Here is a 24659-nt window from a genome sequence, read left to right as displayed (position 1 = left end):
ACGTAGAGCAAATGCGCCCCCACAGATCTGGTAATGAAGGTGCTGCATAATCTGGCCAGTAAAGGAGCTTTCAATCTGGCAACTAACACACCTCATTCTGTCACGTTCAATATGAAGATATCTTCGTCATTTTTTCTATTCTTTTAATTTAACTTATTATTCTTGTCATCTTGATTACCTGTCTTCACTACTTCGTATTCCTGCAGCTCTCTATTGTACGGATCACAGGACTGTAATCACTAAGATCATAGGCTCAAATGTATGGAAACACAAGCCTTGCCAGACCACATGCTGTCACTGTGCTGTGTGCTGCTCCAGGTTTAGAGTGTTTGCTGAGAGACTGCATGTGGGATGTGGCTATCATGCACAGGGATCATGTCTAGAGCCATGTACACAGGGTGCACCCCCGTGCCTCATTCCTTAGCTTGACAGTTGGTGCTGTGTCATGAAGTGAATGTGCACACACACACACACACACACACACACACACACACACACACACACACACACACACACACATATACAGGTCACACACACACACACATACAGGTCACACACATATACAGTGCCTCATTTCTTAGCTTGACAGTTGGTGATGTGTCATGAAGTGAAGGTGCGCGCACGCACGCACATGCACACGCACACGCACACGCAGGTCCCACAGGTCATTGAATCATACTCACACTGCTATGCTGAGAAATGGCTCCGTGAGGTCGTTGTGTTTCTGGGGCGGGGTGGAAATAACCTCCTCCCCCAGAAAACCCCATCCATCCACATGCCACATACATTAAACGTACCATCTTAGATCATTACAGACAAAATGCTGTCCTATCCTACAGGATCTAACAAACTGTATTTAGGAGAGATTTGACATATGGGTAGATAGATTGATAGACAGACTGAATGTATATAGATTGCAATCCCTCCCCCCAGAGTAGGACCCTGACTGTGCTTATGGTATCACATTTCCTCCGATGTCTTACATGCATGTTGTGATTCTCAATGTGCCTCCATCCATCTCTTAAATGCCTAGAATTATCAGGAGGTCATGACCCCACTGAATGGTCACGCTTGCACTCACAGCACTCATGTTCCCTTCCTCATTATGCTGATGTTGCCCTTTGTGCTCAAAGGATCAGGCTGATGTGATGGCTAATGAAAGGGCAGAGGTGTAAAAAGTACTGAAATGTTGTACTCAAGTAAAAGTACAATTACTTTGATGAAATTGTACTTAAGTACAAGTAAAATTACCCACTTAAAAATCTACTCAAGTAAAAGTAAAAAGTAGTTCATTTAAAATGTACTTTAAGTAAAAGTTACTTAGTTACTTTCAACAACTTGATCGGGGCTGCTCCTATATAGTGCAAAAAAGGACAAGGGGTCATAAATCCGATACAAAAACTAGTTATTTTTAATTAAAGGAAATCTTTAGAAATATAAGTGCAATGACATTAAACATGTCAAACATTAAACATTAAACATGTCAAATCACAACATTTAAGAACTTTTGGGAGGACATGTCAAGACATGAACCACATGACAGCTAAAATAAAAAGTTAAAATGCCGCTACCCCACTGTATATTTAAACTTTGGTTACTTTACTTGTGTCCACCTTTAGAGCATTAGTCTACAAACTTCTTGTTGAGTTTGAGCAGCAGTTGATTTTCAAGGTGAGTAGAGTTCATCCGGGCTCGCTTTGCAGTGAACAGCAATCCAGCACAGCTGAAGAGTCACTTGCAGGCGGCCGTGGCAGGTAGGCCAGTATTGAGTTTCAGGGACAGTTTTTTGATATTCTGAAAGGAGTTCAGCAGATCCATATTGACTGAGACACAGGCTAGGTACCCTTCTAACTTCCCTTCACCTTCTGGACTTCATTGAGGAAAATAAATCATCTTCATCTGATGAATGTGGTCGAACTTGCTTCAGCCTCTACCATCCGGTCAAGGTGTTGTCTAACATAGACTAGACCTGTAGAATGACAAACAACATTTCTGACAATTAAGTATTGAGCTGCCATCAAGAGTGCATCATAACACAGAAATAGCTATAAATAGCTACTTGAGATGACAGACCTACAGTATACAGAATGATAACATTATTTTCTATTTCTACATGTGTCACAATTCATAATCCTGAATTCTTGCTAACCAAGACCCCTGAGCATGAACATGAAAGACGTGCACGTTGCAAAGCCACCACTTATTGTTATCAATATCTGACTAAACATCGTGATAAATTCCAGATAACGACATACACATTGACATTGACATTGACCAACTGTCTGACAACGATGGTGTGCGCATTCACATCGTTCCTGTTTCAGGGCATAGGAGGCGTGGTGTATGTGGTGTATTTCGTTGGTGATGACCGATCTGCAGTTTTTAACACAATATGAGAGACTGCACATAATAATGCTATGACCTGAAACGAATTGAAGACAGGAATGGAATTATTATTAGTCTATTGGATGACGGCTGTTAACAGAAGGATGGACACAAGGGGTGTACACGAGTGTATAGCTAGCCTAGCTAGCTAGCTAGTTGACGTTAGCATACTCAGGGCGGTTGCAAGTGCTAGCCAAAATGAGGCTACTAGTGCCATGACACGCATATTTTGCGTATTGTAGCAAAGCTAACTAAACAACAAGAACGATGTCTGAACTACTAATGGAAAGGGACAAATACTGTACTCACCAACACATGTTTGCGCAGATTTGAAGATTCATTTTTATAAGCAGAAAGTTCTGTCTGGCGGGGCAGGCACAGCTTACACAGCATTATATAGCTGTCGCCTCTTTTAGGTTGGAAGGCAAACTGCTTGCTGAGATGTGGACACAGGGTTTCTTCATCTTCTTTAATTTTAACTCGCGGAAAGTTCGGTGCTTCAGCTTGTTGCTCGTCCGCACTATCATGTTCCTCCATCTGGTGACTCGGCACCGGTGGCTTGCATCGACTCTATCACCCTCTCTCTGCAGCATGCACCACTGGTGAGAATTGTCGTGCGCGATTCCCGCTTTTCGGGTTCCTTTCTTGAACTATGTTTTGTTTTTTTTACTCAGTAACGGATGTAATTTCCAATGTAGCGAAGTACAATACTTCAGTCAAAATCTACTTAAGTAAAAGTAAAATTACCGATTTCAAAAACGACTTAAAAATTACAAAGTACACAACAAAACTACTCAATTACAGTAACGTGAGTAAAAGTAATTCGTTACTTTACACCTCTGTGAAAGGGGCTGGAAACGACTCAAATCCACTAAACCATGCTACACCAGCTGAGGTGTTTTGTCACCTCACTTAATACCCCTCCCCCTTATCTTGGGAGCTTTTGACATGGCGCTGCCATGGCGATTACCCACAGGCAACATCCCCTTGTCAGTATTCGATAAGCCATATTCCACAACAGTGTTGGCAGATTTTCTTTTTTATGCAGTTTAATTGTAATGTGCTGTTCTCATACCACAGCGGCAGAAAGGGGTGCCCGAGTCCAGATGGCTTTTCAGACACCCGGATAATGAGATGCACAGCTAAGAGACTTCTGGGTGCAAGGGTTAAGGCAGCTTTACAGATTGGAATGTACAGCTGGTTCCTACAACGAACAGCCTAGTTGAGTATGATAGAGTTATGACAGAATCACAAACTATTTGATGTGGCCGTCCAACCTCCAAAGTGTGTTTGGCAGTGAATGCTGTGGCAACAGCGCACACTTTTGTGTTTTTTTTTTTTTTTTTAATCTCACGGTGAAAGGTATCAGGAAGTGTCAACTTTGTAGCGAGGGTTAACAGATGGAAGGCCTCAGGAAATGCAGCTATGAAGATGATGAGAAACAGAATTGCAAGCCAGTGCTGGCCAGTAAATCGCTACTTCCTTCTGCAAGGAGTTCTGATTTAACATGGTGCTGTCATGCTCTTGTTTTTTTAGTTTTTTTTAGTTTTTCTTTTGTCTTTTCTATTGCTCCAAGATTCTGGACAGGTCTGTGACCATCGCATAACATCCGCTTGAAATTTACAACATTTAAATACCTCCACCAACAAAGAAATAAAACACAACAACGTAGGGGGGGGCGGGGGGGGGGGACGGGACACATGGATGGAGGCGAAGAATATGAGGACATGGAGGGGGCGGATGGAGGTCAGGGCAGCGGAGATGGAGATTGACCGATAGACGAGCTGGTGATGCCTGCGTTCTGCCGTGTGGAGCTTCCAGAGCTGACAGATTACAGAAGCTTTACTCCACACCGCAACAACTGTTGGATCTCCACCAGCCGCGCAGTTGTCCCCCAACCAGTCTCACCGACCAGCCAGCCAGCCAGCCAGCCAGTCAGACGGACTCCTCACCCCCCCCCCCCCACACTCACTGTTGTCACCAAGCACCCACACCTGTTACGCCACAATTAGGGAGGAATGGGTGTTGGAGAAGCTTCTGTGGTTAATCGCCATGACTCCAGGGCTCCACTCTGGCAGCCTCCTAGCACTGTCAAAAGGCCGGCGCTTGTTTCCCCACGATGGTGCCAAGAAAGAGGAGTGCCCTGACAGGGAAGCTTAAGCATAAAGTGTAATGACTATTTGTTTTCCCTTGTCTTGTGTATGTCACTGGATGCCACCCATACGGCTTTACCGCAGGAAATATAATTTATGAAAGGTCAACGCCCTGAATGGGGATAATTCAAGATTCAAATCTTGTTACATTCATTTTCCTTTTTGTATTAAATTATTATTTGCCTTCACCGCTCATGAATAAAAACCACTGACCTTTCACTTAACACTGCTTTCAGTTTGGTTTCATGTTATTTTCAGTTGGTTCCCTTTCAGGGGTTCAACAATGATTTTTTCTTATTTCAGCTTTGCCCGTCGTGGCTGTAATGAGAACTAGACAAGTGTCGCATATGCAAATGTCAGAGTTAATAACTCCCAGCCAGAGCACCAGAGGGTGGGAGCGGAGCGGAGCGGAGCAACACTGTGGCCCTTCGCCACCATCCCGAGTCATTCTCCTCATCCACTAAGGATGATTGCACATCCATTTTCCTTCTTTATGTCACCAACCACACCGCAAATACATACATACACAAACACCCACACACACAAACAGACATGCACACACACACTCACACACACTCACACGCAGTGTTTGGATGCATCTCTTCAGCATATCTTTTTGATATTCTAATTAATGTGATTACCTAAGTGTGTCACAGAAGCGTGCGCGTGTGTGTGTGTGTGTGTGTTTGTGTGTACAACCGACTGTCCGCCCACCTTCCTCTTGCCTGGTGCCTGAATAATATATTTGGTTTATACATATTTCACCTCCCTTTTGTCAGCAGTGCGCAGGCTCAGTGGATGGCAGGGAAAGCCTCTCTTCAGTCCGTGGGGGGATTCCTGGTTTCTCAAGGTCTCACGGATGCAGGGCACCTCCAGAGTACAATTGATTTCCCATCCCAATGACATAATTGATACATTGGAAGTGGTCTGGCTCGACAATTTGTTGAGTAGCTTTGACTCTGTAGACGGACATTGTGTGAGTGTGGGTGTGCGTGTGTGTGGGTGTGTGTGTGACGTGTGTGCATATCTGTGCACTTACTGGTAAGAGAAAGCGGTGAGGTTGAAGACGCCATGGTTTTGCAGTGCAAATTCCTCTTTATATATTTCTGTTCAAAGAAACAGAAACACACTTAACTGTCTGTGTCCAATCCACCATGAGCCTTAAACATGCGAGACTAGCGCACGACTGAGGAGCACAGTGGGGCGCATGTGGGTGTTTCCGCTAGAGTAGCGGCAGGGCCCAAGAGGCCATCGCGTTCACTGCGTCAGCAGAAACAGCCTGACAGGAGAGCCCTGGGACACGACAACAGGCGATGGACAGATCGACTTCCTCTGTTTCCTACAGGAAACAACAACAACAACAACAAAATAAATAAACTGAAATGATTTCGTCATTTAAACATTTTTCAACAGTGACCTTTTCAAAAATCCAGTACCTGTCCATCACATGTAGAGACTCTAGGTTAATTAGGGACTGCAATAACCTTCTGAAATTGACCTTTACCTCTCCCTTCCTTCCCTTCCAGATCAGTCAGCAAACCATTGGTGACCTGTCCGAGAAATGTAATGACAGTGAAGAGCACTGTAATTATCTGCTCTTATTCGATAAAACAAACATGTCTAAGGCTGTCTATTTCGAGGCAAGGTGTATTCACTCTGCGTCCCCATGTTCTTGGGTGGGGAAATTAAAATGCAGCTGGACCTTTTTGTAAGTTGGGTTTCAACAACAATTTAATTTCATTATGAATAGTCAAGGAAGTGTCAAGTTCTTACATGTAATTTTGAATATGTCAGTCATCTGTTATATACATCTACAGCATGTTTGGTAATGTGGAACAGCACCATTCCTGAGACCTACATTTTTTTTCAGCAGTCATTTCTATCGCACACTATGTGGTCCTGTGATAAACCACTCCCCAATACCCACAACCACACTGTAACATTTTGACAAGTGAGATCTACAATTAAGGTCATTTTTTCTAGAGTATGCCAATCCTAGCATTTTATGTACAACCCCCCATCCTCTCATGAAGATCTTAATATATAAACAAGACATATCGCATAGCGCATACCGGTATGTCTGAGCATAAATGTAAGCTACTATAGTTTGTAGATGTGGTGGCTGTAAACTGATAGTGTGTGAGTTACGTTTTGTGTTTTGAGACCTGTCTAGTGAATATGAGGATGAGTGGGACTTTATAACAGATATATTCTCATGTTATTTTGTGAAATGTACATGTATAAGCAACAATATGAGCTTCATTGTATACCTGTAGCAGATTTGGAAAATATGCATGTCTATATAAAATGTGGGATTATAAATTGAAGGCAACAATATGTTTGAATACAATACTAAATGTAGAGTAAATGCTACATATAGGTGTACAAGTATCAACATTTATAACAGGACAGGGGTGTACACTATAATCATAATACGCTTAAATATAGCCACAAGCAGCGATCATGGGGGTCCAAGCAGAATGTGCAAACTGCCCAAAGTAGCAAAGGTTGAATGATTTGACCACTTCAAAAGGTGAATGGGTACAATTTGAATTTTGTAAATGTAAGGATTTAAAGACAAAATGAGCTTTGAAGATGGGACCAAACCATGTCAGAGGAACAGAGAGAAACATGTAACAACATCTTGTGGCAGATTTTTTTTAAATTAGGTAAATAGCTTCTATATGCCATAGTGAATGAGCATACACAATTGTATTTAGATTGGCCAGTCACACAGGCATGCATTGGCTACTGTTTTTTTTTTTTTTGTCCATTGGTGGCCATTTTGTCGAGCAAGCGAAATTCAACTTTAGGAGATATAGCATGAAATGTAGCCAAGTATAAGCATACCAAACATACCAAGCTGAAGCCGTTCTTGAGACATTGCAATTTGTCAGTTGGTGTGCATCTAAAGAATGTAGTAGTGAGGAAGTGTGTCACAATTAGTGAAGTTTGAACAGTTATATTACAATATATTGGCTAGTGAAGTGCTAGTTTTTGCATTGAACATTATTCACTAGGTGGCGCTGCTCCACAAATGAGTCGTAATGAGCTAGGGTCATGCGCCTTCTAGAGGTCAATTTTCCATAAAAAAAATTGTAATTTTTGATGAAATGGTGGTCAAGCTAATGCCCAAAAAGTGCTTTGAGCCTACCCCACTTCAGTGCTAGCATGAAGGGGACACGCCCATTTAGGGACACAAACCTTATATTCCCTATCAGCCATGTTGGGCTACAATCATGCCAAGCTTCATGTGGAGGGGTGAAGTCTAAGTATATGATATTGTCGACCTTGATGTCAAAAAGGTTGAGCGCTTCTGGCCTGTTGTTTGCAACAACCTGATTGGCCGAGTCACCATGTACATGAAATAAGTTTGGCAAAGGTGTGAAACGCCGTGGTAAGGCATTGCTGTTGCTAATTAGATCAGTCCAGGCAGGATACATCATTACAAGCTTATGAGTTTGCACGGTGAAGACGTTTCTTGTACACACTGGTGAAGGTAAGTCATTTTATTTGCATTTACTGTTCCTATATAAATGTGGAGTCATCACATGAAACACACTGGCAAAGAAATTGACAAGCCTTGCCTTGCCTTGAGCTGTGCTACTTACTCTTTATATAGCCATGCCAAGCGCCCTTCACTGCATCTTTCCTCGGTTTATACACTTCTCTTGCCTCATTTGTCATTGTTTGATTTCCAACTATTATTCACGGCTCTCTGAGTTAAGGCCTCGCTTTGTTTTTACTATCTAACCAGAAAGAACTGCACAACCAAGACATTATTCAGCTCATTTTAAATTGTCGGAGAGTGGTCAACTCATACCAGAATTTATAAAGCAGATGCTTTACTTCCAGGGAAAGTAACTGATTCTTTGAAGAAGCCAGTTTGAAAATTTTCACTTCATATTTGTTGATGTGCATATTGTGATCAACTTCTCTGCATAGTGAGATAAATTAGATGAATTAACCTACCAATTAAACCACAGAATGCATGCATCTAAGAGCTTGATGAAAACATTGCCTAGTTCAGACTTTCATCAGGTATTCTAATGAAAATGAATCAAGTTATATTTAATTGCAGATTATGCACTATTCATGAGCATTTTTATTGTGTGTTCTTAAAATGTTTGTGCAGTTCAACATTCAAACGCCATCGTTGGTTCCAGAAATGGTTAGATAAAGTTAGATTAGGTCAAATTCCCAGATGTTAGTCAGGGGAAATGTTTTTAAAACAATACACATACATATGAGGGGATATCATTCTGTCGCAATGATGTGAGTGGATGGTTATAGCCTACTCACATACTGCGATGAGACAACGGATCGCTGATAAATGTTATCATTTAGAAAGAGAGCAAAACGGGTAGATTTGGGGACCTGATGATTTTACGAGAGAAGATTCCGAGAATTTAGAGATGATTCATAATTGTCCGCATTAAATCGTAAAAATACTATGCATTAGCAGTTGATGTGTTCGAGTACGTGTGAAACCACGTCACGTTTCAATGCTCCTGGTAAACCAGAAGTTTGGCGTGTCAGATCTGGAGAGACCCTCGAACAACACGGACGCGCAAAATCGCTTTGGCATATTTCTTGGGGTAGTGGTGGACATTCACTCAAGATGTCTCATTGCACAATAAAATAGTGTTGTTTTCGACATACACGGAAGGACCTGATAACATCGCAGGTTTTGCGCTACATTCGGATTATTGAATCATTTAAGGAAAAAATGCACTGGGAGTAGGCAGTATGGATTGCAACGAAAGCCAAACCTTCCCCAGAAAGGATTTGCCTGCGGTACACTGAAAGTGCAGGAAATGCTTATGGGAACTATCAATTCCTTAACTATAAGGTGAGGTTTCATATCAGGAACTTTTTGGTTTAACTACATTTGACTTATTTTGAATTTTCTATGCGTAAAGGGTCCCTACCGTACTTTTTCACGCAGACAGAATAAAGAAACCCGCATGCTATTGTTTTCTGTACCTGCAAAAGCAAAAGCTTTTTAATGGATTGATACGGAAACTTGTGTTTAAGCATTGGTGTTTGATTATCTTGGTGTTTGTTTTACGCAGGAGACAAAATACGCTAGAAGTTGTTTCGATCCATTGTGTAACGAGCAAATCGCATCCTACTGTAGATCGGGGATTGACCGCACAGCATCACTCCCTTTTACTGTAGCCTGTGTCACATACGGGTTAACCAAATAGATATCCCTCACAAAGTAGTTAGCCGACATGTTTTGCTGTCATATGTCAACTCATGGAACTAAAACCTAATTTATAATCTGCACTGCTAAATATGTTAGTTTGCACAAAACCACGGTTCGTCTCCCTGTTTCCTGATCACCATCCTTGCAATTGCAGGATATCATTGCCAGACGCTCTATCATGACTGATGGCGAAGGGAGAGAACACTTTCACTTCTTGGAGAGCGATGGGGAGAGAGGACCCATTTCGGCTCTGTACCGGGCGCCCGGTCAGGGCGAAGACACTGGCGATGAAGTGGAGAGGGGTAGCACATGGACCCCTGTCCCCGAGTCTACTCGGGCGCAGGGTTCCAGCGGGCGCGACCCAACTCCGGATCTGGCGTCGGATGATGAGGAGCTGCCTCCTTACCCGGCTCTTGCGCCTGTTGTGTTTTTCTGCATGAAACAGACAACTCGACCACGTAGCTGGTGTCTAAGAATGGTTTGTAATCCATATCCTTTGCATAATGTGCCCTCGTTATGGCGGCCCTTAATTGCAGGTGGCCGGGTGAGAAAGGCTTTGAAGTGTGTGAGCAAATGTGATGGCAATAAATTGCATTATTTAAACCTAACATATTTTGCCATGCAGGATACAGACGCGATTCAAAGAGTAGCAGGGCATTGCATTATGCAGATACCAAACAAGTACACTGAGAGTGTTGTTAGCAAATATGCTTATCAAATCCAAAATTTCAGGAGGAAGGGTGCTTCCCTGAATGGGTAAAAAGTGGTTGGAACTTCTGCTGGATAATTATTTATCTTCTTTGCATATTAGTTAATGAGCCTTTTTGAATGAAAATATCTTAATCCTATGGTGGCTTACAAAATAACTCCTCATACTCCAGCTTTGCTTTTCTCGCATATTTAAACCATCATCTTCAACCAGAGGCCAATGGCCTTTCATTTAGCACAATGTAGAGCACAAGTTTATAAATGGCTTGATTATTTGAGGGGAAACTGAAATTCTCTTTTTGAATCCTATCCTCTCTGAGATAAGATACAAAGCTTAGTCTTGGGCTTTTATGTTCATATAGCTTGATCTGGAGAAAAACATTGATCTTTGCAGGCAGTGTTGACAAGAAGGCAGTGTTTTCTGGTGTGGTACAGATTGCAATTAATTTAAGCGGGTGATATGAAGGCCTCCTTACATCTAGACTACTGCTCCTCCATTTTGTCATCTGCATTTTGTGTCAATTGGGCTCTTGAGTATCTTGTCTGTGTTTGTGTTTTGCCATAGTGTTTTGTGATTTCTGGCGCAGTTGTCAGTCATGCTATTAATCTGTTTAATTATAAGAGACAGTGGTTCATTTGTAAACATACTGCTCATCATTAATAACACAAGAAATGTATTGAATTCCTTTGACATTCTGTACATATTCAGCAACTCTTATACTACCTTAGCAGTTATTTTTTTCTTAGCTTTTTGCTCCAGTGAAATGGGGAAACAATACAGCATGTGGCGGTGCAATGGTAATGTGGCATTGTGTGTGGTAAAAAGGAACATTTTTCACTCATCATAATCATAACATTTTACTTGACCATTGCACTAGAAATGGCAGATTAAACAGACTTGTGGTATAATTGCTAATGTTGTTGCAGCCAAAACAAACCTTAATGCAGTCAAAACAATATTGCAGTGCTCACTTTGGGATTCTGTGGAACACACAATTCCCCTAAAGATGTCTTAGGAAAACATGGAATTATTTCCTGATCGGCCTTAAATTTCTGCAGCTATGGGGGAACTGCGGTTTTGATTTTTCAGTCATGGATCAGAACTAATGGATCTAGAATAATTAACCATTTATAGTCTTTTGTTGGAGATTGGGAAGGGTTGTTTTATGTCCATAAAACCCAGACAGTCATTCTGGAGATTATTATTCATCAGTTAAGATCATTTATATTCTACATTTCCTCTCCCTTCAGGCCCCTTAACTTGGAAATGGGTTTTTGGCCTCTCAACTGGAAATTATTTTTGTCAGACGAGAGTTATGAAAGTGACTTTTTGGCTCAGTTCATTGTCCCGAAAGCACGACACTGCCGCCTTGGTGAGGAAAAAAACAGCCTTCATGCATTTTCTGCCCCAAAGAGCCCCTGTACCTTCACTCTTATCAGAAGAAATGAATGATAACGCCCCCCCCGCCGCCCCCCCCCCTTCTTTGTCCATGTTAGGTTTCATGCGTCATGATCAGAGATGTTGATTTGAGAGACACTGCAGGTTCTTGCCCTGCTCTGCTACCCTAGAGACAAATGTAGATAAATATTTGACATGGATAGTCAGACTAGCTTGCGTGTGCGAGATGGGTGGATGGTTCCTGCATGTTTTGATTAGTCATCCATAAGTGCTTCCCCGCCCACGGGCACGTGCTGGGCCGTAACACTCCCAGTATATGCAGGGATGATGACTAATTTGTGTACCAGCGTACATGAGATATTAATGGAAAAGCTTGACTTCGGTGCCTGTTCTGCTTTGCTATTGTCACGAAAGACAGCTTATCTCTCAAGAGCTGTGTCAGTGTGGCGATCATTACGATGCTATACTATTGAGGAGCTTTTGAATGAGACGAGTTGAGATGAGATGTCAGCTTTTTCATAATCGAGGATATCAATATTCAGATTTTTCCTTCCCCTTGCTTGCTTCTTCTCTGTCTTTTGCAAATGTGTCAGTGCCAGTAATACTACTAAGTCCACTGTTTTTCCAATGAACTGATTTTGGCACACTGACCCATGTGGAGATGGCTATTGGAAGGCATTCAGCACATCAAATCAGAGAGGAGCCTTATGTGTGTGGCTCAGGTGTTGCATCACAATCATTTCCGTCGACCACAAATGCAAAAGCTCTATGTATCCACCCCGCTTTAAAGCTGCTTCCGGCAGGGCTTCAGCTCCCCTTCATGATAATGTCCCCTCACTGGGTGTGGGGTACCAAAGGATCTTTGACACATGCACAGATGGGGGTCGACTGCTGAATGTTTTGTTCCTGCTGCTCTGATGTCTGTGGTGTGGTGTGCAGACCCTGGAGAGGCTCCCTGTGTCCCGTCGATTCCGAATGCTACATCCAGGCATATGGCTGTGCTAGTTTCAGTCCGTTTCAAACATTCAGTGTTTTTTCTGTCCATCTCATGTCTCAAATCAGCAGTTCACTGACTTAAGAGAAGAGTATGAGAATGAGAGGATGAGAATTGAATGGGGCCAGATCAGATATGGACGACGGCTGAATCGTTTTAAGTGGAAAATATGTACCATTGTTTTATTTTGGAAGTAGACGGTGACATATCCCAGAGACAATAATCCACTGCAACACAGATTTTCTTGCCTCTAATTCTACTTCTCAAGTCAGACATGACAGATGCTTCCAGGAACCCCTGTCACAAAAATCGGTGATGGTCAAATGGTGCTGTTCTTTAAAGTCAAACGCAATCACGTGATTAAGTCTCTCTCTCTCTCTCTCTCTCTCTCTCTCTCTCTCTCTCTCTCTCTCTCTCTCTCGGAAAACGCAATGCTGTGTTAGGCCTCTGCTCTCAGGCTCGCAAATCAGTGAAGAAGGTAAATCCAGTCGATGCTCCAGGCTCCTGCCTTTACAAGCCCTCTGTGGGCTGTTCCAAATCCCCAGCAGGGTCAGTAATATGGGGCGACATCAGCTCTCATTAGGACATTTATCTATTGCGGTGTTTTCGTAGGGAGTGGGTGGCACATTTAATCTAGGCAAAGGGTGAGTCGAGACTTAATTGGTATAGTGTCCAGTTTTGGGAGCCAGACACAGATATACACAGTGATTAGGTCAGGGTTTGAGTTTGATTAATTTCAATGCTGCAGGATTGCTGTATATCCGTGGGCCAACTGTTTAGAGAGTGTTTAGAGAAATGATGTGGAACTAATAAGAGTTGTACAGTCCACCAACTACCCTGCAGGGCTTGCTTTTATCAGAGGCATTTCATTTCTAAGATGGTGTCTGAATGTTGTGTTCGCTACACTACGGTGCCTCCAGGTTTCAGGGAGGCAACCTTGTTTTGGCATCCATCACAAAATTATATTCATTAATGCCCTGTTAGACGTTTACTCTGAAATGCATATGCCCTCATATGGCAGGGACCCTGCCAACACACACCAATTCAGGGCCGTATCCGTTTCTAGAGAACGGGATATTGGATGGGATATTGTAATGTTCAGTTGTAATTATTATTTATTATTATTATTTTTATTATTACTGTTGCCAGTGCTGCTGAATGCTTCTCTTTACCTTAGCGGTGTTGTGTTGTGAGAAGATCATCTCACTGGGATTTCAGCTTTGTGTTCACCATGCTTGATATGCTGTGTTTGTGTAGGTGTGTCTGTGTGTGTGTGTGTGTGTGCGTGCGTGCGTGTGTCCGTGTGTGTGTGTGTGTGTGTTTGTACCTCAGGGATCTATCTGTGTGCCAGCAGTGTGCCTCATAATTGCTTTGTCAGTGAGACGCCAACGCCTGATCCAAAAATCTGAGTTTTGTGGGCAATGGGGGTTTGTCCCCACTAACAACTATGAAATTATACAGCAGATGGCAGCCTGATCCCCAAAACAACCTGGGCACCGTGTCTGCATGTGGGTCAAGTCGGCCTTTGATGAAATCCAGTCTGATACCACATTCCTTGTCAGTTCGAATACATTTTGTGCTTCACATGCAGGACAGATTGTGTTGAATTTTTAATTGAATTTGAATTTAAATACGGCATTGAATTTTTTAGTTTCAAGTGCCTTTGACGGAGTATTTGCTGTTACGTGGAGACGGTCAATTCTGTGCTTTATGGCTGTGACTCAGGAGGAGGAACAGTGTCACTCACAAATGCTGAGATTGCTACCAGATTCCAAGAAATCTCTCCTCACAGCCATATAGAATTGATATATTTCTCATGTGTCAGGCCATCTTCGCTCCCATAAGCTACTGTGGGTCTCAGTCCGTATTGATTTGTTGGAGTAAGGTGTGGCGAAATAGACTTCAGAGCACCTGATTTATTCCCAGGTGATGGTTATAAACAAAAGACAGTGAAGCAAAGGCTTTCATTGAAAAACCTAAGTGGCCATCGATCTGGGGCCCTGGCATGGAGGAATGCGCCATCCCTGCCCCATGGTGACCACTGCATCGGCAGGCTCTGTGAAGTGTGTGTGTGGCCCTGAGTGACTAGAAAAGGATGGCATTTCTGTGACTGGTGGGTGGTTTCTGATGGGCATCTCAGGGGAGAGGAAGCCAGCTGGGAACAGGCTTCATGGAGAGATAGAACACCAGCAAAGCCCAGTCATCCTGCCGCAAAAAAACAGGAGAGCTACAGCTGAAAAAAGACCTCTAGTCAACTCTAACCACTGAGAAAACATGTAAACAGTATGCAGGACATCCAATCCGAGTTTGTTTCCCCTTAGTCATTTTGCATTCACCGCAGTCCAGAAACACAGCATGGTTTATTAAAGCTAAGTCATGAGGAAGAAACCCACAAACTGTCATGTGCTATTAGCTGACTTGTTGTTGATTTTATTTATTTTATTTCTTTATTCGTTTTTATGTAACCACCTATCGGAATGCCTTTCGGTTACTCCCGTTCCTCACGGAGGCCATTTCAGGTCCCTGTTAGTCCATGTGAGGGGGCCGTGCGTGACGAGCAGGCAAAGCTTTGGGCTCGGGGCTTTTAAAATGCCTCTCCCATTTGCCACTCTGCCGGTGATGGCAGCTCGTAGCTTCACCCTCACCCCAAAACCACGGCAGCATCTCAGCAGGACAGGATGACGGGAAGGGGCTGGGGCTGGGGCTGGCTCTGTCGGAGGCCTGCTCTGTCTATGTTGACTCAGCTGTCTGTCTGGGGGGGGGGGGGGGGGGGGGGTAGTAGTGTGTATGCCCAGGCCTGTTGAGCAGGTGTTGAGATCAGTCTCGAGCGATAGCATTGACAGACAGTGACAGGGAACTCCGTGTGGAGATGAGACTCAGGATAAACGAGTAAAAACAAACAGGAGGCGCAAAAAAACAACAACAACAACAACAACAACAACTGCATGGTGTAGGACTACAAGGATCCTCTGGGCTTACTCCTAATTAGTTTATTCTGGAAATTACCAGAGGTCCTTCTTTTCATTTTAGATTCTTTGTTCCTCACCAGAAAATCTGAATAAATTATTATAGATTCTGATGATGAGTTTATGTAGACCACTTGGTTAAAATGTGCCCCTGTGTTTAGGTGAATTAGTCCTGTCGCGTATGTTTTTATGATGCATTGTTGGAAACGTAGTTTCCGTGTGTCAAAGAGCGTAAATGAGTGTAGTGTAGTAGCGCCTCACCTCGTGGGACCCTTGTTTATGGATTTATAGATCTGCTGTGTGAGCTGGGGTGTCAAGCGCAGATGCGATGATTGTATCATTACGTTTCGTATTTATGTGTTTGGGTTACCACAGCACGCTCACTCCTTTGTGTTGTGGCTCTGTCGGGTAGCACACCTGGGCGCGTTCCATTCTGTGGGTTTATGTGAAGTCTAGCTCACAGAGAGATGTCAGTGTGTGTGGTGAGGAGAGGACTTGTGTGCTCTGCATTCACTATGCTCTATGAATGCATAAATCAATGAATAAATAAAAAAAAACTGCACTGGAGAAACCCACACACACACTCACACACATATCAATGGCAAGGTCTTTGTGAGCCATAGCCATAGGTTGTCATGGCAATGCTGGCAGTGGGCTTGCTTGGAGGGGGGTTCCGCAGAGCATCGACTGCATTGCAAAGCAGCACACTTTGTTGCAACTGCAGAGAGGGTTCAGTGGAAAGCAAAGAAGAATGCTGGTCCTGCTGGCCAATGAGGGGGGAAGGAACTTCAAGGGTTCTGCAGCTCAAGTCATATTGGGCTTTTTAAAATGCTGAGGTGTGCGCTCGGAAGAGCTTGTGTCAGGTGTTGGCGGTGGTGGCGTGTGAAGGAGCCCCTTGGCCCGGGTTTCAGAACGCCAGCAAAGGGAAACAGCAGGAATGGGCTGATGAGGTCACAACTGGGGGGGGGAGGTGGCCAGGGAGGGTGTGTAGAGGTGGCGGGGGGAGGGGGTGTATAGGTGGCCAGGGAGGTGGTGTGTGGCGGGGGGAGGGCAGGCTGGAGGGATGGAGCTGGGGGTGAGGGATTGTATGCACTCAGGGGCGTTTTCACTGAATTATTGGTTGAGGGGGGATTTCTCCGAGGAAAGGCACTTACCAGGAACTACCTGGTTGCCAGGCAACAGCACAGCGCGAAGCCATACGTACACAAGCAGAGGGGAGCGCGGTGCCCCGGCTGACATGCGTGTGCACACTTTGCTGAGTCAATTGCATGTATTATTCATGAGTGATGTGAGGAGAGGGTGTGCAGTTATGGGTGGAGGGGATAAATGGCATTATTTGCTTTTTCCAGCCCTATTAACTAGCTCGGGGTTTGGGCTCCCCGCTTGCCTAATGCTGTTCTGTGCCTGAGAAGCTCAGCTGGACCCACAGATACAGGAAGGTGAGATAAAAACAGGTGGAAAGACTTTTCCATTTCAGTGCCTCACCTTCCTAAAAGGAAAAGAAAGGGGCTGGAAAGTAGCTCATAAAAATCAAGTGTCAGGGATCTCTGAGGCCACGGAGGATTAAAATGGAATTGTGAGCTCAGTGTGATCTGCCGAATCACCTGGAAAAGTCTTCTGCTCAGTCGCTCCTGCCAATATCACACGCTATTACTATTGAATCATTCTGAATTTGAATGGAGAATGAAGTAGCATATCGATTTGATACTGGTGTCTCCGGTCGATTCCATCAGTCATTGCAGTGTTCCTGTGTGGTCCAGACTACTTGCCTGATTCACACCCTTGGGGGGGCAAAAGTGGAAAAATCGTCACGAAAATGAATTGAGGAGTCTCTTTTTTTAAAGTTTCCTAACATTTCACCGTCTAGTTTGCGATAATCTCTCACTGGACCTCAAATGTCAGGGCAGCTTGGCTGGCTCAGCTACGTAGCGCCTGCCTAGTGACGGCGGGAGGTTTTTGCACCGGTTCCCAATGGTGTTTAAATTGGCATTTAAGTCGGCATTAGCCAATGTCAAGGATGTAATGAAAAAACGCAGATGCTCATTACCCTTCCCTCCGGGTGTCATGGATCTTTATTATCGCCGACTAAAGCGGCGTTTGTTCGCCAATTCAAGCCTACCATGTTCCACTTGTATATGATAAAAAGCTTTTTATTGAGGCAACCTGGGCCAATCGTGCATAGTGCTAAATGGTCTATTTCGTCTCGAGTGCTTTCCACTACTTTCAACTGTGGGCATATATGTGTGGAGTTGTTTGAAGAGGAGGGGTGTGCAGCTTATCTATATGGAAACGCTTGAGAGGACATTCTCCCAGCGAGTGGAGCTGCACGGGGCTCTCCGCGAGGCTCGTGGCATACATTAGCTTATCTGACAGTCCACCTACGCTGGCTGCTTTGATCTTGTTTGTTCCAGTTTGTGGCCCTGAAGTCAGCCCAGTGTTAGATCTGTGCGGTCCGCAAACTCCTGAGCTGTCCGTCTATGCCCACCGAAGTGGAAGATCCCTGGCGTTAATGATCTGCCATTAAAAACGGAGAGACAAATGGCTTGTCCTGCTCTCGCCGGAGTCCGGAGTCAGTTCCTCATAATGGAGAAGATTTATCCTCGTTACTATCAGATACACAGTTCTAAACAATTCTATTGACTAATGATGTGTTTAATGCACCCCAACCAGAGATTAATATCTCAGAGTGAAAGGAGGTCAGTGTGGGAATATTAGCTCTTTTGATGAGGTCTGAAATCTGGAGGAAAACGAAACAGAACAGAAGAAGATAAAAAAAGAAACCGCTTCCTACGTTGCTTGTGAAGTGTTCTCTATAAATGTAACCTAGCCTGAGTGTAATATCCCATGGCGTAAGGGAAAGTATTTTAATAGCACTGTCATATTTGGTCACATTGGAGGGTGCATGTAGTCCTCGTGCATCTCCCTCGACGAGGTTCAGTGGTACGATGCGCTTCTGTGCTCTCTCTCTCTCTCTCTCTCTCTGTCTCTCTGTCTCTCCCTCTCTCTCTCTCTCTCTGTCTCCCCCTCTCTTGCTTGCCTTGCTTGCTCTCCGATGGAGTGGGCTGGGCCCCGCAGCTCTGTAGTTTGGCTGCCTGGACTTGGCTGGGGCGCGTGAGCCAGGCCTGCTGCCCAGCAGCAGAAAGCCGGCATGGGGCTACACCTTGTGGACTCTTATTATAGCAAAGGTTCGCGCCCACATACAGACCCTTATATAGCAGCCCTGTCGCCCTGTGCACACAGACCTAATGATACACCATCTCAGGTAGTTCAGTTTGAGTGGCAGACAGTGATTAGAGAGGAAGGGTTTTTCTTTTCTTCCTTTTTTTTTTTTAATCCATGGTGGTGTTGACGGTTGTGTCTCTGCACCGGGCCACACAGAGCGAGGGGATAGTTGGGCTGCAGCTTCAGCATCCATCTCTCCCCAGCAGTGTGGTCATCACATAGCTATCCATCACACGACAGGACCACACACACACGTGTGCACACACACACACGCGCACACAGACACACACACACACACACACACAAACACACCGCCAGGGTTGTTTTGCAGTTGCTTGGGCGTCTGCGTCTCTATTTACACGCGTGTGTTTGTTGTCTCCATATGAGCGGCGCTCACTGTTTGTATGACTTTGCGGGCGTCACTTCCTAATTAGGTAAATTATCGGCGTCCTAACAACCGTGCTCACCCCCAAACACGCCACGCCGAGGTATCGAGGATAAATCTCGGCGTGTTTTAAATTGCGCATTCCTTTGTCTGCACTGGGGGAGTGAGTGTTATTGTTTGTAAGCATTCCTGTTCCGAGCGAATCTGGCTAAGACCCATATAAACTGTCCAAATGGAGCAAGCTGTACTGGCAGGTCTGCAGCCTCTCAGCTCCGGCAGGGACACGCAGACACAGAAGGAGAGAGAGAGATTATGCGCAGATCAGGGAGGATATCGGGGAGAGAGAGAGAGAGAGACATACAGAGACTGAGAGAGAGAGAGAGAGAGAGAGAGAGAGAGACAGAGAAAGAGAGAAAGGCGAGGGGAACAGTTATGGAAGGTGAGAGAAGCGAGGGATCTGTGAGATGGAGGGAAGGAGGAGAGAATGGCATTGGCTATTTGGCCCGGTGTTAATCCCCCCCAACGTTACGCGTGAAACACGGCCTGTGCCACCGCTCTGTTTTGTGCACATTTTTTTTCAATTTAAGCCCACCTTTTACGCCGGGCTTTCAAGTGCGCACTTAAGTTTAGAGAGTATGTCATGCAGGGCTTAGGCTTACATAATGGAGAGGAGTCAGCACAGGGCCAGTGCCTCGAAAAACTTGCATGAAACCGCATGAAACAAGACAGAGGAACATTCTCTGTGTGTTTATACATGGTGAAATATAGACTGTTAATCTCCGCGCGGTGAGAAGTCTCTCTCCGCTGAAGGTCCAAACAGTTATGGATCCGCATTGTCCTGGGTTGGCGGCGAGCAGAAAGGCGTTAAAAAAGCCCCCTGAACAGTCGGGGGTGAGATAAATTGTGAAGTGTGACAATGAAGGTAGTTTATCACCGGGCTTTTTTTTTTTGCGATGTCTCTCCCCCGAGCAGTTTGATTACCTTGTAATTGAATCTTTTAAAAAATAATGAGAAACTGAAAAGATTGTTCATAGTTGTAATGACACCTGGATCGTAGCCCAGAACGGGGGCCCAGTTGTATTCCTTGGTGTTGCACAGCCGGGCTTTATGGATCCTTCCCGGCGCCCCGACACAAATTGAATATAAAATAGGTGATTTCCTTGGTGGACGGGCTACACAAACAAATCCTTGACCCAATGTGGGTGCACATGCTCCTGGTATAGAGTAAGCAAACCGGAGTTGTTGGATGGAGACCGTGTAGCACACAGCTGAGATGCACACGAGATGTCAGGAGAAGCACAACATCAGCTTTTGAGAGGTTTTGGGAACTGCGTCCCCTCTTAAAAATTCAACTCAAAAGAGAGCACGTAAAAAGCACAACCTCAAGAGTGTTACTCAACACTCGCCGCGAACCCGAAGTGGTGCAAGGCATGAGCAAACAGAGGCGGCTGCAGAGTGCCGTGTGCTGTTTGCCTAGTGCCGTTTTTGCCGCATGTTGTCTGCACCTCCTCGACTCCGAGCAAACGCTTTTTCCCCTCCTGTTCTCCTCCCTGGAGTCCCCCTTGCCCTCTGTGTGCTAAAATGTGTGGAACAGTCACATCTGTGCAAACAATGCAATTTTAATACAGCTCAGAAAGAATGCTATCAGAAAGGATACTCGTCCATGTTGTTTTTTTTCCCCTCTTCTAGCAGCTCTTTTGATGGTGCGGAGGGAGCTAGGGGCTTGCACCGTTGGCTTCAGCGTAGAAAAGAAACTTATCCCTGACAACAAGCCGGCCTCGCTTGTCCAATCATTTTGGTAGTTTTCAACATGCCACATTCTCTCTTTCCCTCTTTGAGTTTGCACATGCTCAGCGTGCTACCTTTGCAGATCGTTTTTAATATTCCCCAGATGTCATGCAGATGCTGCATTAAAAACGGTCTTCCCTAAGAGATGATTGACTGTCATTGTAGCGCTGTTAACTTTTAGCTTTTTGAGCCTAGCGTTGAGGTAGATCCAACAACAGCACAAAATCAAGATGTAATGGGGAAACTGCGGTGAAGAAAGAGATCAAAATCAAAGAGAAGTCCCTCGATGCTCCTCATTTAAGATAACGAAGCGCAGCGCCATGGTACCACTGAGCTCTTGGCTCCCCCTCGGTGGAGAAGTAATTAAGAGGCCAGTTTCCTCCGCCACTGAGCGTTCACGTGTTCAGCTTCACGCACAGGTAGTCAGGAGAGCTCTCGCGTTTGCCTTGCCAGCAGGCCACTTTGCCACTACTTTCACAGTCATAAACACCTTTATTAATTCCAGGCCTGGGCCTCTCATTGCGGCTGAAAAAGAGATGCCTGCGGTTACAAGTTTTTAGTTTTGTTGTTGTTGTTGTTGCTGTTGCTTGTTTGTTTACTTTGGCCTGAAAATAATGAAGGTATTTTGCTCATTCAGTATTGAAGACCCTTGTCTGCGAGGTTGGCAGAACATTTGACTGTGGAGTGTGAGAGTGAACTGGAGCTCTCATTATGGTCAATTGAGGTCATGATGCAGAGAGCTTTAGGGAGTGTTTTCCTTCCTCTCTCTCTCTCTCTCTCTCTCTCTTTCTTTCTCTCCCTCCTCACTCTCTCCCTTTATCTCTCTCTCTCTCTCTCCTTTTCACTGAGGTGACAGCAGCAGACATTTAAATGACTGAACATAGCCCCATAAGTCAGCTGTTTGTTTTGAATAATTGAATTAAAGCTGGAACCTCGGCAGAGCTTGTTTGTGTAATCCGTGTGACAAGCACTTACGCCATTTATTTAGTGCCCACATCCATACATGCTCACCCACTGCATGCTAGTTCTGAACACTTAGTTATGCTGGGGCAGTGGACGGGTGCCTGGAGCAGTTGTTCAATAATTCAGCAGAGATATAGGGGTTAAGGAACACAAAGAATGTGACGTGTATACTGTAAGACAGGCGAGTATGAGTGAGAAAACTCTACTTAGAGCAGTACGGATGTGTGTGTGTGTGTGTGTGTGTGTGTGTGTGTGTGTGTGTGTGTGTGAGTATGTATTTGTGTATGTGCATATGTTTGAGTACATGTGTGTATGCGCCTGTGTGTGTTTATTTTTGAGTGTGTGCGGGCATGCGTGCAAGAGAGAGAGAGTTCCTGTGTGTGTGTTTGCATCCGTGTGTGTGTGTGTGTGTGTGTGTTAGTCATCAGGGTTCTGTACCGTGGGCAGATGATCTCGCAGAGGGAGGCAAGCTCAGGGCCTCAGCATGTTTCTGCACAGCAAAGCACACACTGCCCCGGCCCTCTCAGACAGACACAGGGAGAAAGGGGGGAGGAGGAGGCAGACACACACACACAAAAACAGAGAGAGCAGAGGGAGAGAAAACGAGAGAGAGAGAGAAAGAGAGGAAAACAGAGTGAAAAAACAGGACAGGAACATACAGAACGAGAGAGTGAGGGAGCGAGTGAAAGAAACAGACAGAGAACCAGTAAGTCAGAGAGAGAGAGAGTGGAAGAGAGACGGAGAGACGGTGAAAGAGAGAGATTCTCTTTCCTGTCAGGCCCACGACCCTCAGTTGACGTAATGGTGACAGGAGTGTGTGTGTGTGTATGTGTGTGTGTGTGTGTGTGAGTGGGTGGGTGGTGGGGGGGTATCAGCTCTTCCTTTGAGCTGGTGAGGGAAGCTGGTTTAATTGGGCCCAAGGCGAAAGCCGGCAGAGCAAAAGGCTCGGTTCAAATGGCTGGAATCTGGCTCCTCTGCCGCAGTCTGTGGAGTTGGTAACCACGGCAACGTTCACCCAGGATGAAAGCCAGTGCTAGAGGATACACATGCACACACACTCACACATGCACACATACACACTCACACACACACACACACACACACACACACACACACACACACACAAAGAAGAAGATCAACTTTGGCCTTGATGGCAAAAAAAAAACCCTATCTTCGTCTGTGTTTATGTTTCATCTGGAAGCCATTTATGAACAGAAATCAGCGTTACATACACACACATTCACTCCAAGACACACTCGCACACACACCTACACACCCTGACAGGGTGTTAGTCACTGCGGATAGCAGAGTGTGTAGAAGCGGTGCACACCTGTGACTACTCCTGATCTGGGGGTCCACTGAACACGGAGATATGAGTCACGCTCATCCTCCAGCGGACGCAAAACTGGTCTCATATTAAACAGAGACAACCCTCCTCGCCCCCCCCCCCCCCCCCCCCCCCCCCCCCCCCCAAAAAAAAACCTCACTGATATCAGTTTAATTATGTGCCGCCGTGACTCAGTCTGAGTCAGACCCTCGGTGTGCCGCCCGGCACCGTATTTCCTCAAGAGTGAGCGGCTCTTTTGGCACGACCCCTGCCAAGAGGACGGTATTTAATTTGGTTTTGCCAGGAACTCTCTCTCGCTCTCTCGTTTTAAAAAATGTCCCTGGACGAGTGACGTCAAAAGGGCTCTCTACCTGACACGGATGAACTGCAAGAGTTCCTATCACGAGGGACAGAAAGTTCCACAGGTCTTATTTTTAGAATACGCGTCTATTTCTGGACGGGCTCGCCGATGCCATTTATAATGTGCCTGAATAAACATAACAAAGACAGACGCTGAGGAATACGCCAGCAGACCTTTTTGGAGATGGTGATGATGATGACAACAGTGTTGTTATTGTTGTTGATGATGATGATGATGATGATGATGATGATGATGATGATGATTGTTATTATTATTATTATCGTAATGTCCTGATTGCAGTGTTCTCATTTTCACCCTACTGTTTCTGTCCTGATAAAGGAAGGAAGGAAGGAAGGAAGGCAGAAGATGATGATGATCTGGGCCGTTGTTCCTAGCAGCATGGGAGGGTGGGGAATAGAAACCTGGAGACCTCGGTGGGTCTCTAGGGTCACACCTGAAATTGAGCATATTCCGAGGTTGAGGGGGGAATCCCGTCCGCTCCTTACGAACCCTCTGCCCTAAATTTCGGTTTACCAAACAAAGGCTGATGTTGTTTTCTTTTTTTGGGGGGGTGTGGGGGCTTTTATGCCTTTAATTGATAGTTCAGTGAAGAGTGGGACAGAAAATGAGAAGAGGTGGGGAGCGGACAGGAGAAATGATATCGGGCCGGATTCGAACCCGTGTCCTCCATGGGCGTGAAAGCCGAATGTGGTCGGGGCTACTGCCTGCGCCACAGTGCCCCCCCGTGACGTTGTTTTCTGTGTAGACAAGCAGTGTGGCATAATTAATAGGGTAA

At 45.0% G+C, this 24659-nt stretch overlaps 1 protein-coding gene across 1 annotated transcript in view; it reads left to right on the top strand.

Moving 5' to 3' along the window:
- Positions 1–8727: 8727 nt before the first annotated feature.
- Positions 8728–24659, top strand: part of LOC116220020 (voltage-dependent T-type calcium channel subunit alpha-1H-like) — a 64353-nt gene continuing 48421 nt past the window's right edge. Inside the window, exons 1-2 of the mRNA XM_031565177.2 lie at positions 8728–9390; positions 9905–10239. Of these exons, the coding sequence (XP_031421037.1) occupies positions 9929–10239 (311 nt within the window). The 5' untranslated portion in view covers positions 8728–9390; positions 9905–9928. The remainder of the gene's footprint in view (positions 9391–9904; positions 10240–24659) is intronic.

The sequence above is a fragment of the Clupea harengus genome, chromosome 1 (assembly GCF_900700415.2).
Source record: "Clupea harengus chromosome 1, Ch_v2.0.2, whole genome shotgun sequence".
Lineage (NCBI taxonomy): Eukaryota > Metazoa > Chordata > Actinopteri > Clupeiformes > Clupeidae > Clupea > Clupea harengus.
This window is presented reverse-complemented; position numbering and strand designations above follow the sequence as displayed.